This window comes from Panthera pardus, unplaced genomic scaffold, assembly GCF_024362965.1.
Source record: "Panthera pardus isolate Hobbes unplaced genomic scaffold, ASM2436296v1 HiC_scaffold_26, whole genome shotgun sequence".
In the NCBI taxonomy this organism is placed as follows: domain Eukaryota; kingdom Metazoa; phylum Chordata; class Mammalia; order Carnivora; family Felidae; genus Panthera; species Panthera pardus.
In genome coordinates, this window is record NW_026526832.1 from 14,298,984 (window position 1) to 14,312,969 (window position 13,986).

General features: G+C 42.1%; 1 protein-coding gene across 6 annotated transcripts in view; it reads right to left on the reverse strand.

The window, feature by feature from the left end:
* The window catches only part of LTBP1 (latent transforming growth factor beta binding protein 1), a 398,930-nt gene that overhangs the window by 249,837 nt on the left and 135,107 nt on the right, over nt 1-13,986 (reverse strand). For 4 of the 6 annotated variants that reach the window (XM_019447806.2, XM_019447788.2, XM_019447769.2 and 1 more), the window contains exon 4: nt 11,740-11,909. In XM_019447806.2, the coding sequence (XP_019303351.1) occupies nt 11,740-11,909 (170 nt within the window). The remainder of the gene's footprint in view (nt 1-11,739; nt 11,910-13,986) is intronic. The other 2 variants (XM_019447801.2, XM_019447779.2) reach the window with 1 other exon arrangement.

Sequence of the window (13,986 nt, forward strand, 5' to 3'; positions counted from 1 at the left end):
CAGTCTTTGGTGCTCTGAGACATCAAGACACGCCGCTCTTAGAGGGAAGGTTCACACAGAATGAGTGCTCGCTGGGGTCTCCGCCTACAATACAATGCAGGGGGGTGCACCCTTTCTCAAGGGAGATGGGACTGAACAGGGAAGCTCTGCACAGCAATGCAGAAGATGCAAGTCCCAAGACAACCCAGGAACAGCTGGCCACATAAGCCTGACCTTATGGAGACTTGAATATGCTTCAATAACTGGGATGACGTTAAGAATCCACAGTACTTTCACCAACCCATTATATGTTGCCCTATGGCCAGTCCTTTTCAGAAAATGCTATTGAAGCTGATATGAACATGGCAGCTGTTTCATGACGGCTGTTTCTGCTTCTACTTGGTATTCTACTTCTGTTCCAGTTTCTTACTGTTCAACTCTAACTTAACTTACAAATTCCTTGAAAAATTCTGATTGATCTTATTTCATCAGATCATCCCTCTTAGGGAATGCTCTTCTGGGAGGCCACCTTACAGCAGCTTACAGCACCTTACAGCAGATTGGTTTTCTTGGGTCAAGTGCCTACCCTTCTTCTGGTTCACTGTGGCAAGAAGGTGTAGTCCCCCAGAGTAGCATTTTTACCTATATGTATCCTGTCTGATTAAAACAGCATCACCAGCTCTAAGACTAACAATTATCCAGATTGTTTTACAAAGTAAATCTTCTGGGGTGCCTCGGTGGTTTAGTGGGTTGAGCATCCAACTTCAGCTCAGATCATGATCTCGTGGTTTCATGAGTTCGAGCCCCGCATCAGGCTCTGTGCTGACAGCTCAGAGCCTGGAGCCTGCTTCAGATTCTGTGTCTCCCTCTCTCTCTGCTCCTCCCCCACTCATGCTCTATCTCTCTCTCAAATAAATAAACATTAAATAAATTAATAAATAGTAAATCTTCCCTGTTAAGGTAAACTAAGAAAAGCAGATGTCAAAGGAACTGGCATGTGAGCAGACCAGGTACATGCCTTTTTTATGGTATAAGGAAGAGTGGAACCATACAACTTAAAGCTCAGAGCTGGCACACTGTCTTTCTGCCTGCAGTCCATTAGTAAAAGCAGGTCACCCAGGCAAGCTCAATGTCAACGGGGTGGAAAAGTCCACTATACCCACAAGGAAGCCATGGCAAGAAGGAGGAAGGAAGAATTACATGTACGTAAGATCTACATTTTTATTAGTTATTCTGGTATGAAAAAAATTTCATGAAAAAAGTTAAGCTGGTCAGGGAAATATTATCAAAATATAGGTGCCTCCCTCTTTCCCTATAAAAACAAACTAAAGCACACTTAAATAGTGCTCTGTTTTTGTTAAATATCTACAGTTACAAAAACCTAAGAAAAAGACCTTTGGACCAGAAAGCATCTACTTAACTGAATCAACAAAGGCAGCATAATATCTCTGAATGGCCAGTAAAGGGAAAAAAATACCGAAAGATTTTGTTTGGGGAGTGTTCCTCTGTAACCAACCCTCCAAAGTAAAGCAGAGCCTGCTTCAGTGGCCCTGGAAGGAATGTAAACTGAACGCGTGGGAGGAAGAGCTGCAGTTTCTTCGGGATCTGAGGCAGGCAGTGGTGATCGTGCGATGCACCTGTAGTCATTAAATGGCGTTCATTACAACAAGGAGCACAGCCGCCTGGTGTGTGAGGTTCCAGACATCGTTAGCAGAGAGCACTCAATCCCACGCAAGCAGCCCCGGGTCATCTACCAAAGGGAACCACCCCACTGACCACCACCGACCGCCCTCCCACCTGCTGTCTAGATTGTTTTTCTTCCCCAAAGCTCTCTAAGTCTGTTTCTAGGATACAGGGGTTTTTTAAATAACTATGATGTTTTTCACAAGAGCAATCACTGCCTGTTTCAAGTTATCATTTAGTTTAAAAAGCTGGGACCTTGGAAGAGCCAACATGTGAAACACAGTTAGGGCTACAAGAATTTTTTTTTAATGAATACTTGCAATATGTATAATGTAGGCAGCTGCAAAAAATAACTCTTTAAATAACACACATTTATATATGTGATTAAATATAAATGTGTATATATACATATACATACATCATGTGTACACATTTCATGGTTTAATGTTTTCCTGTCAGAAGAAGTACTCAAATATAACCATATTGCAATTACCTTTTTTAGGGAAGAAAGGTTTCCCTCCCATTCCAGCCATGTGTCAACTCGTACTTCCTCTGTATGGGAACACAGCCCTTGGGCAGCTGGGTTTCAGTAGAGATACATTTCAATTTCACAAGGGGCTAATACTTAGTAAATATCAAAAAAAAAAAAAAAAACCATGCAGAACTGCAGAAAAGTACAACACAAGCTCTTTAAGAAAGGTCATAAAATGTAAGGAAGGTAGGGAAGTCTTTACCTCCAAGTGGGGACACACAGACTCACCATAAGGCACTAATTTTCAATGCTAAGAGGACCCCTCTTTAAAGAGGCTAAACCAAGCAAATACAAATTCTATTTCAATTCCCTTTGGAACATCTCATTAGCAGTATTTTGTACAATCCTGTTTATGTCAAATCAAAACTATCACTTCAACTCTAACAATGATTGTTCCCTAGAAACTAATTTTCTTATTCAGAAATAAAATCAAAGTAAAGCCCTCAATTTCTGGCAAAGAGATCCAAAGACTGAGAAGGCATCACCTCTTCTTTTTCAAATGCAGGTTTTCTCCTCCCAAAATGCTGCTTTGTACTTTCCAGGCAATCTATATATTCATCCGTGGTTATTTTCCCCCACCAATATCACAGTTTGATCATAGAGTATTCTGGAATCATACAGTATCTATTTCTCAATATCTTGAACTCGGTCTCAACACCCAGAAATATCCTTGGATTACTTTGTTTATTTATTTTGAAATCTTGGGCCCTTGGGATTGAAACCTCCTTCTCTGGCATGAAAGGCTGCCCATTGGGGAACTGAGATTACATAACCCTTCACTCTAGGTTTTCCTCCACTGTTGTTTTTAACATCACTGGATAAGTTTCTTGGAAGTGTTTATAATCCGTCTATGTCTACTATTTCCCAGCGCTCTTCCTCTGTGTGTAAGGAATCAAGAAGCAAAGAGAACGTTCATGTTCACCTACATGCCTGGACTGAGATGTGATCAAACAACTCCTGGATAAAACATACCAACCCGCCCTCACCACCCCCAAATAAGACACAGCGGCCAAGGCAAGACTGCACATGGAACTTTATGTACAACAAGTAATACCTGCCCTTCAATGGAATATAGATTCTTAAGGGCATCAGCTCAGCAAAACGCTGGTCCTTCATCCACATTCCCTGGAATGCTTTCTCAAGCATCAGTTTGTACCTATTTATGCTGTTGCTTTTCTGTCTAGGCTTTGAAACCAACAAGGATTTTGTCGGAAATAACTGAAGAATGGATGATTTTCTTCTATCCACCTACAGTGCTAACATCCACACTGACATACAGCTGGAAAGTGGCTCAAGGTTCCTTATTCCCACACAAAGTGTGGTATGGGGTGACCAAGCAGCCCAATCAGGAGTTTGATTTCACAAGGGAAAAAGCATGGAGCTTTACCATAAGTCCTTCCTCAAAGCAGTCTTTTTTTTCACACCTGGTATTTTAAATGCTAAATCATTTCTTTGTTCGTTTTCATCAGCTTCTTGTAAGATCTAGTTTCTGGCTGGTCCCACTTCCACTGCCACTTAGTACCCACTGGATTGGCGTGGGGTCAATCCTACAGACATTTATCTGCACATGACAAGCCAAAGGTGGTCTCCATGCAAGGAAGGCTTCCAGGGCTGCAGAACACATGCCCACAGAACTCCCCTTCCCGGGAGGTGCACACCATCCATTGGCAGAGCTTTGCCCCAGTGGGGCTCCCATCAATCAGTAACTGTCAGTGAGGGCACCACGGAGACCTGGAGTTGCCAGCACAGGCAGTTTCTCCTTCTGCTGTTGCTTTTCTCTCCTCTCAGGCGTGTCCTGGAGTAAGGCTAGGCTGCTTCTCAGGACCAGACTCTCCTTTCCAAAGGAGTTGCCTTTCCAAACTGTTCCTCCTCTGAAGATCTCCCTCTCACACTTCACCACACACAGAAGAATCTGGCTCTGATTTCCTCACCTCTACTGATTCCATCTACATTTGCCTTTATCTGATTGCCGGTCCAGGGTTTCTCCTCCTCTTCTGTGAGGAGGTGGAGGACGACAGGTGGAGGACGAATTTGGTCTTTCTTCCTCAAACCACCTTCTGTCCCCTGGTAGGTGCTGTCAACCACACCACGGGCTCTCTCCCTGCGATGACTCGAACCGGCACTGGGCATCCAGAGCCTTTAAGCAGTGTTCTTATCCACCTCCTGGAAGTGGCTGGGACAAGCAGAACTGTCCCAGCCAACGGCTGCCTGTCTCCTAGTCTTTGGATTTGTTCTGCCAAAGAAAACCCCTTGTTGGCTGTGAGCCTTTGCACAACCACTATCGTCTCACAATAACAACCAGGAAGTGCACAGTTTCGCTGGTAACCTCTTCGCTGCACCAGTCTGCAACCGCACACAGTCTTCACTCCAGATGTACGAACTTACTTTTTCAAGGAGGACACAGAACCATCAAACCTGAGATGCTTCCATGTTTATTAGGCTTCTCGATGTCACTGTGGACACAACCTGAGGGCTCACGCCAGCACATCCAACCACAGCGTCACCTTAAGTACAAACAGCAGGTCTCGGGTGCCCAGAGAGTCTGTGCTCTTCATTGCCTGAGACTGTGGCCTGCCATCAGGCCAGAACTGAGATGCTGGGGCTCGGGCAGGAAGGCTGCTACTGTGAGAACAACCAAGTCTTTGCCTCCCCTTCTCAGACCTGAAACCTGGTGGCTGTTCTATCTTCAAATGGGGGAGCCAGGAATTCCAGTTAGCCTGTGACCGACTGCTGGGCAGTTGCTGGGCTGGCTGGTCTATTTCAAGGACCGAGAGAAGTCAGTACAGACCACAGGATCCGGGACTAAGAAGTCTCCTGTGGTCCCAGCACAGAAAGGATTACATTTTCTTCTGTCAAAAGGGGCCCGATGGGGGCTGTGGACCTGCTTCCTGCACCACCATGACTGCTTATTCAAACAGAAAGGCTATGCTCAACACTAAAAATAGTGGACCTGTCCTGAGATCTTCTGTAGCAGTACCATGTGTCTGAAATGCCAGTAATCAATCTCTCCCCCATATTTCAGCACATCAGAAGATAAACTGGAAATTCTTTTAATAATCTGACCTGTATCTGCTTTTATTTTTAAGTTTATTTATTTTGAGAGAGAGAGAGAGAGAGAGAGAGAGAGAGAGAGAGCAAGCAATTAGATGAGAGGGGCAGAGAGAGAGGGAGAGAGAGAATCCCAAGCAGGCTCTGCACTCTTAGTGCAGAGCCTCACGTGGGGCTTGAACCCACAAACTGCAAGATCATGACCTGAGCCAAAATCAAGAGTCAGATGCTTAACTGACTGAGCCACCCAGGCACCCCTGAAATGCCAGTAATCAATCTCTCCCCTACATTGCAGCACATCACAAGATAAACTGACAATTCTTTTAATAGTCTGACTTATATCTGCTTTTAAATCTTGAAGGAAGGTAGTATATAAAACAGGACACCTGTCTTTCCTGAAATTTAAAGTTTTGCTATGAACTTAAAGAACTAAAATTTTAGGTGACTTTAAAATACAAATAGCTGTTTACAGGGTGCCTGGGTGGCTCAGTCAGATGAGCATCCGACTTTGGCTCACGTCATAATGTCACATTTCATGAGTTCGAGCCCCGCGTCGGGCTCTGTGCTGACAGCTTAAAGCCTGGAGCCTGCTTCAGATTCTATGTCTCCCTCTCTCTCTCTGCCCCTCTCCTGCTCATGCTCTGTCTCTCAAAAATAAATAAATGTTTTAAAAAAATTTTTTTAATATAAATAGCTCTTTAAAAGCTAAGTCCACCTTGGGGCATCTGGGTGGCTCAGTCGGTTGAGCATCTGACTTCAGCTCAGGTCATGATCTCGTGGTCTGTGAGTTCAAGCCCCACATCAGGGTCTGTGCTCAGACCCTAGAGCCTGCTTGGGATTCTGTGTCTCCCTCTCTCTCTGCCCCTCCCCCACTCATGCTCTGTCTCTCTCTCTCTCTCTCTCTCTCTGTCAAAAATAAACAAACATTACAAAAAAAAAAATTTAAAGCTAAGTCCACCTTGATAGGAAAACCATTGGAATGGGCAATGGAAAATCTGATTTAGAGAAGTTTACATTTCTAAAAATTTCCAAACACGCTAAGATACAGTAGAAGAGACTAAGTAGCTGTACCGTTAAACCAGAGAGTGATTGTCCCATCTTTTAGCTCTTTGGACTCTTTGTACAACCTACAAACCATTTCAATTACAGGGGTATTTCAGCTCATCCTCAAGATCTCCTTTTGAAGGAAGTCTACTACCTGTCTACCTATCTTCACAACCCCAAAGATAAAAAACGGCCTTCCACCACAGACTCTAACAGAAATATTCTCTGCTTTTACCATTATCCAGCATCCCATGGGGTTTTCACTACAACCGCGGTCTGGTGTGGATACTCATCTTACCTTCAAAGGGCTTTTTCTAGAGAGTTAAGTCAAACTAATCTCTTTTTGCACAAATTATTTGGGTTTCCTCCTGAACATATGCTATACTAATAATCTGGATGGTTTTTATGAGGTGGTATTGCAAATGTTACCATGTCATTTTAACTTTTCTTCCCTTGGGTTACAAATACTACCAAAATCAACACAACAGAATCTTATTTCCATACTCGATTCTTTCCTAGAAGTCACCAAGGAAGACCCCCCTCACCCCAGACCATCTCTAGAGAGAGCCAATGAGCTCTACTCCCAGGACTTGTAACTACTTCTGTGGTGCAAAAAAAAAAAGAAAAAAAAAAGTTATATTAATGTTTTTAACATAACATGGCTTTTAATATATTCAGATTGTACAATCATCATGACCATCTAATTCCACAGTATGTATTGACCCAAAAAAACTCCTTATCCATAAACAATCACGACCCATTCCCCCTCCCCGCAACCCCTAGCAATCACTCATCTACTTTCTGTCCATGTGAAGTTGCCTCTTTGGGACACTTCATATAATGGAATTTTGTGTGATCTGAATCCTTTCGTGTCTGGATTCCTTCACTCCACATGTTTTCAAGGTTCATTCACGTTGTGGCATGTATCAGTATCCCATTCCTTCTTTATGGCTGAACAACCCATTGTAAGATCTACCGCATTTTGTTTATCCATTCATCAGATGATAGACATTTTGGTTGTTCGCGCTTCTTGGCTGTTATGAATGATGCTGCTATGAACATGTGTATACAAGTTTTTGTGTGAACATATGTTTTCAATTCTCTTGAGTATATACCTAGAAGTGGAAATGCTGGGTCATATAGCAACTATGTTTAACTTTTGGAGGAACTCAGGTGATAGCTTAATGTGATTCAGTCTAGCCAGATGGGGGTTACTGGTTCATCCAATAAAAATGTTATTTCTGTCAATATTAAAAGGCTTTCTTTAAACAGCCAGGAGTAACATCCATTATTTTCCCAATTGCTGTGTGGCCTGTCACTCTAACATGAAAGGAAACTAGACTTATCAGAAAAGAGTGGTTTCCTGGTAGTTCATGCTTTTCTGGCTGTCTTCAAACCAGTGGCGATTTATCTGAGAATCATCACAGTGAAGAGGGTGGGTTGCTGAGGACAGTGACAATGAAGGACAGCTGCTTATAGGCAGCACCTCTTGGACAGCTTTTGATTCAATGGCTATATTCTAGCACCTACAGGTCCAAAATCTAGATGTTTTCAGTACACTGTAAGAGTGAGCCACTAGATCAACACCCAGAAAACTATAGCCCATGAGACCAATCTAGTCAGCCACTCAGTTTTGTGGGTTTTTTTTAAACAATCTGCCAGCTAAGAATTATTTTTCACATTTTTAAACGCTCACATTTTTAACAGTTATGTAAGAACCTATATATAACATCCTCAATTACGTATCTTGGCTCATCAAGCCTGAAGGATTTATTATCAGATCCTTTAAGAAAAAAGTTTACAGACCCGAGCTCTAGCTGATACTCATGCAAATTAAATTCTCTTAAGACCAATGAAGGAAGCATAGCACCATTATTAATTTGTCACTGGAGATATCCAGTAAGCAGCCAATGTCCAACGCAGGATGTAGAGTGGAGTAACCTAGGAAGTGGCTCAGAAGGATGGGAAATGCACAGAATCAAAATGGGAAAAGCAGTGTGGACACAGTGGTTAGGGAAGGAGAGTTAGGCCATCAAACCTCTGTGAAACTCTAATAAAATCTTCATTCGTCACAGCAGAGAACACCTCCCTAGCAACTTGATAGTTTGTTTCTCCCTATCTACCTTGTTTTATCTAGAGAGTGCTAGACTTAACACATTAACACATTCTGCTTCACTGAACCCATCACCCCCCATTGTCATCCCTTTCCTGCTTACTCTGACCATTTCGCTCTTGGCCTACCAGGTGTCAAATGCACATCCTTATTCCCTTGGTCTTGCAGGGCTGCGGCCACCCCTTATTAGGAGGTGATTAATCTACACCATGCTCAGAGCTCTAGATAAACATCATTACTGCTGTTTGCAAGATACTATTAAAACTACCAACTGGTCATTGCAGTAGACAACCTTCTTTATCCCAATGAAACAGAAAAACAACACTTGTCTTTTGCCAACCTCAGTGTTTTCACTAGTCCCCCAAGCTTCTTGAAAGTAATGGCAGTGGACTGTTTTGACACACTGGTCCCTCAGACTCTTCCCAAGAAAGATGATCTCTACCTGCTCGGAATATGTTCTGTTTTTCTCATAAGTCAGAATTTCAGAATGATCTGCTCCTACAACTGGACCTTCAAATTCTTCAGCAAATTGAGAGGTTCATATGTTTGCACTTGATCTCTTCTACAAAGATGAAATTAAAGACACTAGAAGTCCCTGCTTTTTCTCAGACTTCCCTTACTAATGTCTCTTCCTTTCTCCTACATGTAAGGTTTTCTTGGGGGTTCCTTTCACCTAATACAAAGCTGGATGTGGGGAGACATCACTTTTAGGTTCTTATTATGACTCGTTCCTCCTTTCTAGTTTTAATCTTTCTATTGTTGTTCTTACTCGATTTTGCTATTTCCATATCCTCATGGTCCTGCCAAATTACCTCTTTTTAAAACTTTCCCATTAGCCTTCCAACTCTCAATAGAGTTCTGGTCTCAGCAAAAAATAGCCACATCTCCCTTCCTGGCCTGCTTCAGTTAGTTCCTGGGCTTCTTTTTTGAACAGTCATTAAATCCTAGGGAGTTTGAGCAAAGAACTCCATCACTGTGATTACGTGTTAGTCTGAATTCGTTTACTAGCTCCCAGCTATGGAGAAACTACATTTTTTATAATTTGTTTTTATTTTAGAGAGAAAGAGCACAAGCAGGGAGAGAGGCAGAGAAAGAAGAGAGAGAAAGAGAGAGAGACAGAATCTTAAACAGGCTCCACTCTCAGCACGGAGCCCGATGCAGGGCTCGATTTCACGACCCAGGGATCATGACCTGAGCCAAAATCAAGATTTGGACACTCAACCGACTGAGCCACCCAGATGCCCCAGAGAAACTACCTTTAAACAGAATGAGTGGCCAATTTATGGACAATACAGATCTTCCTGTTTTTCTAAATTATAATTTCATCTTCCAGAAGACCCTTCAGCAAAGGTTTGAGCATTTAAAATACACACAACAGGGGTGCCTGGGTGGCTCAGTCAGTTAAGTGTCCAACTCTTGCTCAGGTCAGGTCATAATCTCATGGTTCGTGAGATGGAGTCCCCATATCGGTTCTGCAGTGTGGAGCCTGCTTGGGAGTCATTCAATCATTCATTCATTCATATTCTCTTTCTCCCTCTCTCTCTCCCTAAATAAATAAATAAATAAATAATCATTTAAAATAAAATAAATTACACACAACACATGGTGGGACCAGTCATTCCAATAATGAATCATCGACAAACCAAAACCGGTCTCATCTCTAGTCTTAATACCAGAGAGTTCAGACCACCTTTTCCTGACACTTTCATATAGTTCAAAATTCTCTTCCTTACCAGTATGACTATAAGCTTTCAAAAACTCTCCTCCCATCACATTCTAATTCTGGAGAACATCTAAGAAATACATGATCTATATAATAACCCAAGGAAACAACATTGGGGTTATTTTTCAAATAAGATTAGAAAAATATTATATACTCAGCAATATTCACACAGAATAGGTTATCAAGCACTTACCCCAAAGGACCTTTTTTTTTTTTTTAAGGTTTATTTATTTTTGAGAGAGAGAGAGCATGAGCAGGGGAGAGGCAGAGAAAGAGCAGGATAAAGGATCTGAAGCTGGCTTTGTGCTGAGAGCGGAGAGCCCAGGTTGGGGCTCTAACTCTCAAACCATGAGATCATGATCTGAGCTGAAGTCGGATGTTCAACCAACTGAGCCACCCAGCTGCCCCTCACCTGAGGACCTTTAAAACAAGATGCACACCCTGTCTTGCAAATGACTAGGAATTATCACACCTAAAGGATGAGGAGATGATCTATATGACTGCTCCATTCTTCCCTCTTGAAAATCCCCAGGACTTGCTTTCCTCATCAGCCCAATAAACCTCATCCAACTATTACTCTGGGGATCCAGGCTCAGGTCACGGAGCAGAATTTTCCCAAAAGATGAAAAACGCAATGTACAAACCTTGTATTAGATACTCTTTCTGTTAAGCAACCAATTGTAAGGGAAGAGTCAATCACTCCAGAAGAGTGACCAACTTAGGGAGGTGGGGGTGGGCCCGGGGAATCAAAGCCACAAAGATACAGACTCCTAAAGGGCCAAACAGTAGTAAAAACTCCCTCTCAGCTATTTTGCACTCCTCTTGGTGGTGAAAGACAGTCCTTTTCAACCTCACAACTGGCATTCTTTTTCATTACTTGTGGCGCAGGCAATCAGTCAACGTGAGACAGAGCAGGAAGCTGCTGGAACGAGCGTGTGCGTCTAGCTCTCGGCTCTGAATGGTCTGCGCCTCACTCCAGAACGTTTCCTCCAGATGCTGCCAGCAGACACTCTGTAATACCTAAACCACAAATCATCACATTCCCCACCCTTTGAGCCAGGCCTTGTCCTTGAGAGCTTCCCACATAGTGAGATATTAACCAAGCTGGCCACTGATACAATAGCTCTTTACAAATTCGGAGTAAAACCTGCCACACCATCTGCTCGATCTACTAAAAAGTGGACTCGTATCATAAAAATATCCATGGTAGGTGAACCTCAGAGAGTAATGCAGGACATTTCAGACATTTCACACGGAATGAATCCTGGCTAGCTTGCTAAAGAAAATATTTTATCAATGTAAACATGTCAGGCATACAAGTGTATCTAAAATTAGAGCAAGTATGTGTCAGAAATGGAGCCATCTTGCAGAAACAGAATTACAGGCAGGTCACTCCAGATTCTTTGCCAATATCCAAGGAAACCGCCTTTCCTCAAAATAAAGAAACCGTGCTGCTATCTGGTTGTTCTGGGAACCAGGGAGGGTTTGTTGTTGTTTTCTTTTAAAGGACTCTTAAGTTTTATCTACTGTGACACGTTAAAGCCCTCTAAACCAAACAAAATGTTTCCAAACTATGATGCTGTAACTTAGAAAAACCATTGACTGGACTATACTCACACTGAAAAGGCGCCATAACTTGACCCCGCTTGAATGTCAAAGGGAACGAACCTTCAGTGGACTGCTCTCCCGAGATCACCTTCTGGGCCGCGAAGTACTTGGGCTTCAGCACATACTCCTGGGTCTGGCCATGATGTATCATCACATTCTGTGAGGAAAGTGGTGTCACTCTGGGAAGAAACAAAGTGGGGAGAGGGAAATTAGTTATGGACTTTTGAAACCAAGAAGGAGAAAAGAAGACGTTCAATTTAGAAAGGAACGTAGATTCCATGTGAGGCTCGATTTTTCTCTTCAAATACTGTAGTGGACCTCTTATAACACAAGGAACTAACCACTTACACTTAGAAACGTTAATATAAAAGAGACTCCCCTCATCTAGTCAAGAAGCATAGGCTATCTAGGCCACCACAGGTGGATTCTATCAGAAGATCTGGAGCACACAGCCTTTACGCAGAGCACAGGCCATTTATATGTAAGACAGACAAAGACACATACAGAAGGCACCAACATTTACAAAGTGTATTTTCCATATACTGATAAGTAGGCAGTATTGGAAATACAAGGAAAGGAAAGGAGGAAGAAAATACAGAAAGAGGATTATGCAAGAAGTCCCCGGCTTGATCAGTCACGCAAAATTAACTGTCAACAATCAGAGCCTGTAGAGTAACCAGTGGGACCTTCCTAATGACAGAAGAAGAGAAGGTCAATCTCTTCGAGCCTCACCTTCCTGAGCTGTAACCACAGAATCACTGTCAGACAGGCCAAAGAAAAAAATGCTTGTAAAAAAAGTCGGAACACACAAAAACTGGGAAAATTTTGAATTATCTTTTGAAATTGTAATTATGGTAAGAAACACATTCAACTTTTTCTAGTTAACCTTTAAATTTTTTATGCTGTATCTCTTAACAATTAAAACTGTACTATTCAGGTTAAATGTGTTGTAATTATTCACTCCTAAGAAGGGGAACAATGGTAAGAATAACGGATCACAATCTCATTTCTTCAAGACCCCACGTGAAGAACTCCAAGGACTCCCGAACACAATTACTGTGTATTCACCCTCTGGTCTGACCGTTTTCTATGGCAGTTCTCTTTTGTTGCATGTAATGGAAACTGTGCTTTTTTTAAGTAGTTTTTTTAATTTAAATTCCAGTATAGTTAACATACAGTGTTACATTGGTTCTGAGAATTTTATCCAAAAAATACAAAAACACTAATTCAAAGGGATACACGCACCCCTATGTTTATAGCAGCATTATTTACAACAGCCAAATTATGGAAACAGACCAAGTGCCCATCGACAGATGAATGGATAAAGAAGATGTGGTGTATATACACAATGGAATATCATTCAGCATGTAATGTAAACTTTAAAATAACAAGTCTTTGCCCACGTTTGATAATTCCCTGAAGGACAGAACTAAAATCATTAGCTAAGTAAGACTAATAAATAATCAGACAATGTAAAGAAGATACACCAACTCATTCCAGAAAATGCTTAATTGTACCAAAACTGCTGGGATCAGAGCACTGTAGCAGCAAACGGAGTCTTTGGAAGGAGACATCTCTGATGTCATCTTGAATTTTATCACCTGGGGCATATTAAAGCCGCCTACACCAAACAAAATATTTCTAAACTATGATACTCTAACTCAGGAAATGGTTGCCTGGGATATAATCACACTGATAAGGTACCCCCAAACCCCAAAGACTCTCCCTAATAAGGGACTGTACTAAACAAGAAAAAGAAATGACATTGTGACAGGTGAGTACGTAAGGTCAGTTGCCAAGACACCAAAAACACCACTACACAGTGTCTTGTCAAAAGCAGTAACAGTCTTGAATAAAGTCAGTCTATTTGAGTCTAACAATGAATGAGGTATTCTGTGGGACAAGGCAACCATGAGAAAGGAAGGAAGAGGCTGGGATTAACGATGCTTCCCTCTTACCTAGTCAGTGATCTCTATCCACCACTTTAAACCTCAGAGTTGCAGGAAAGCCTAGGAAAATCCACTTTGGACCTTAGTTTTCCCAGACACAACTCCATGGAAGGGCGCTCCCTCTATCACCAGACTAATGACTTAAATTACTAAAAGCCTAAGTAAGGCTTAATGTTGTAAACACTTTTGTTTTGATGATGTAAGTGTTGGTCTGAACTTGAAGTATGTTTGGTTGGAATACAGTAGAAAGTATAACAGCTGGACACATCTGGTGGTGAATGGTAAGAACCACAAGTCTACTCTATCA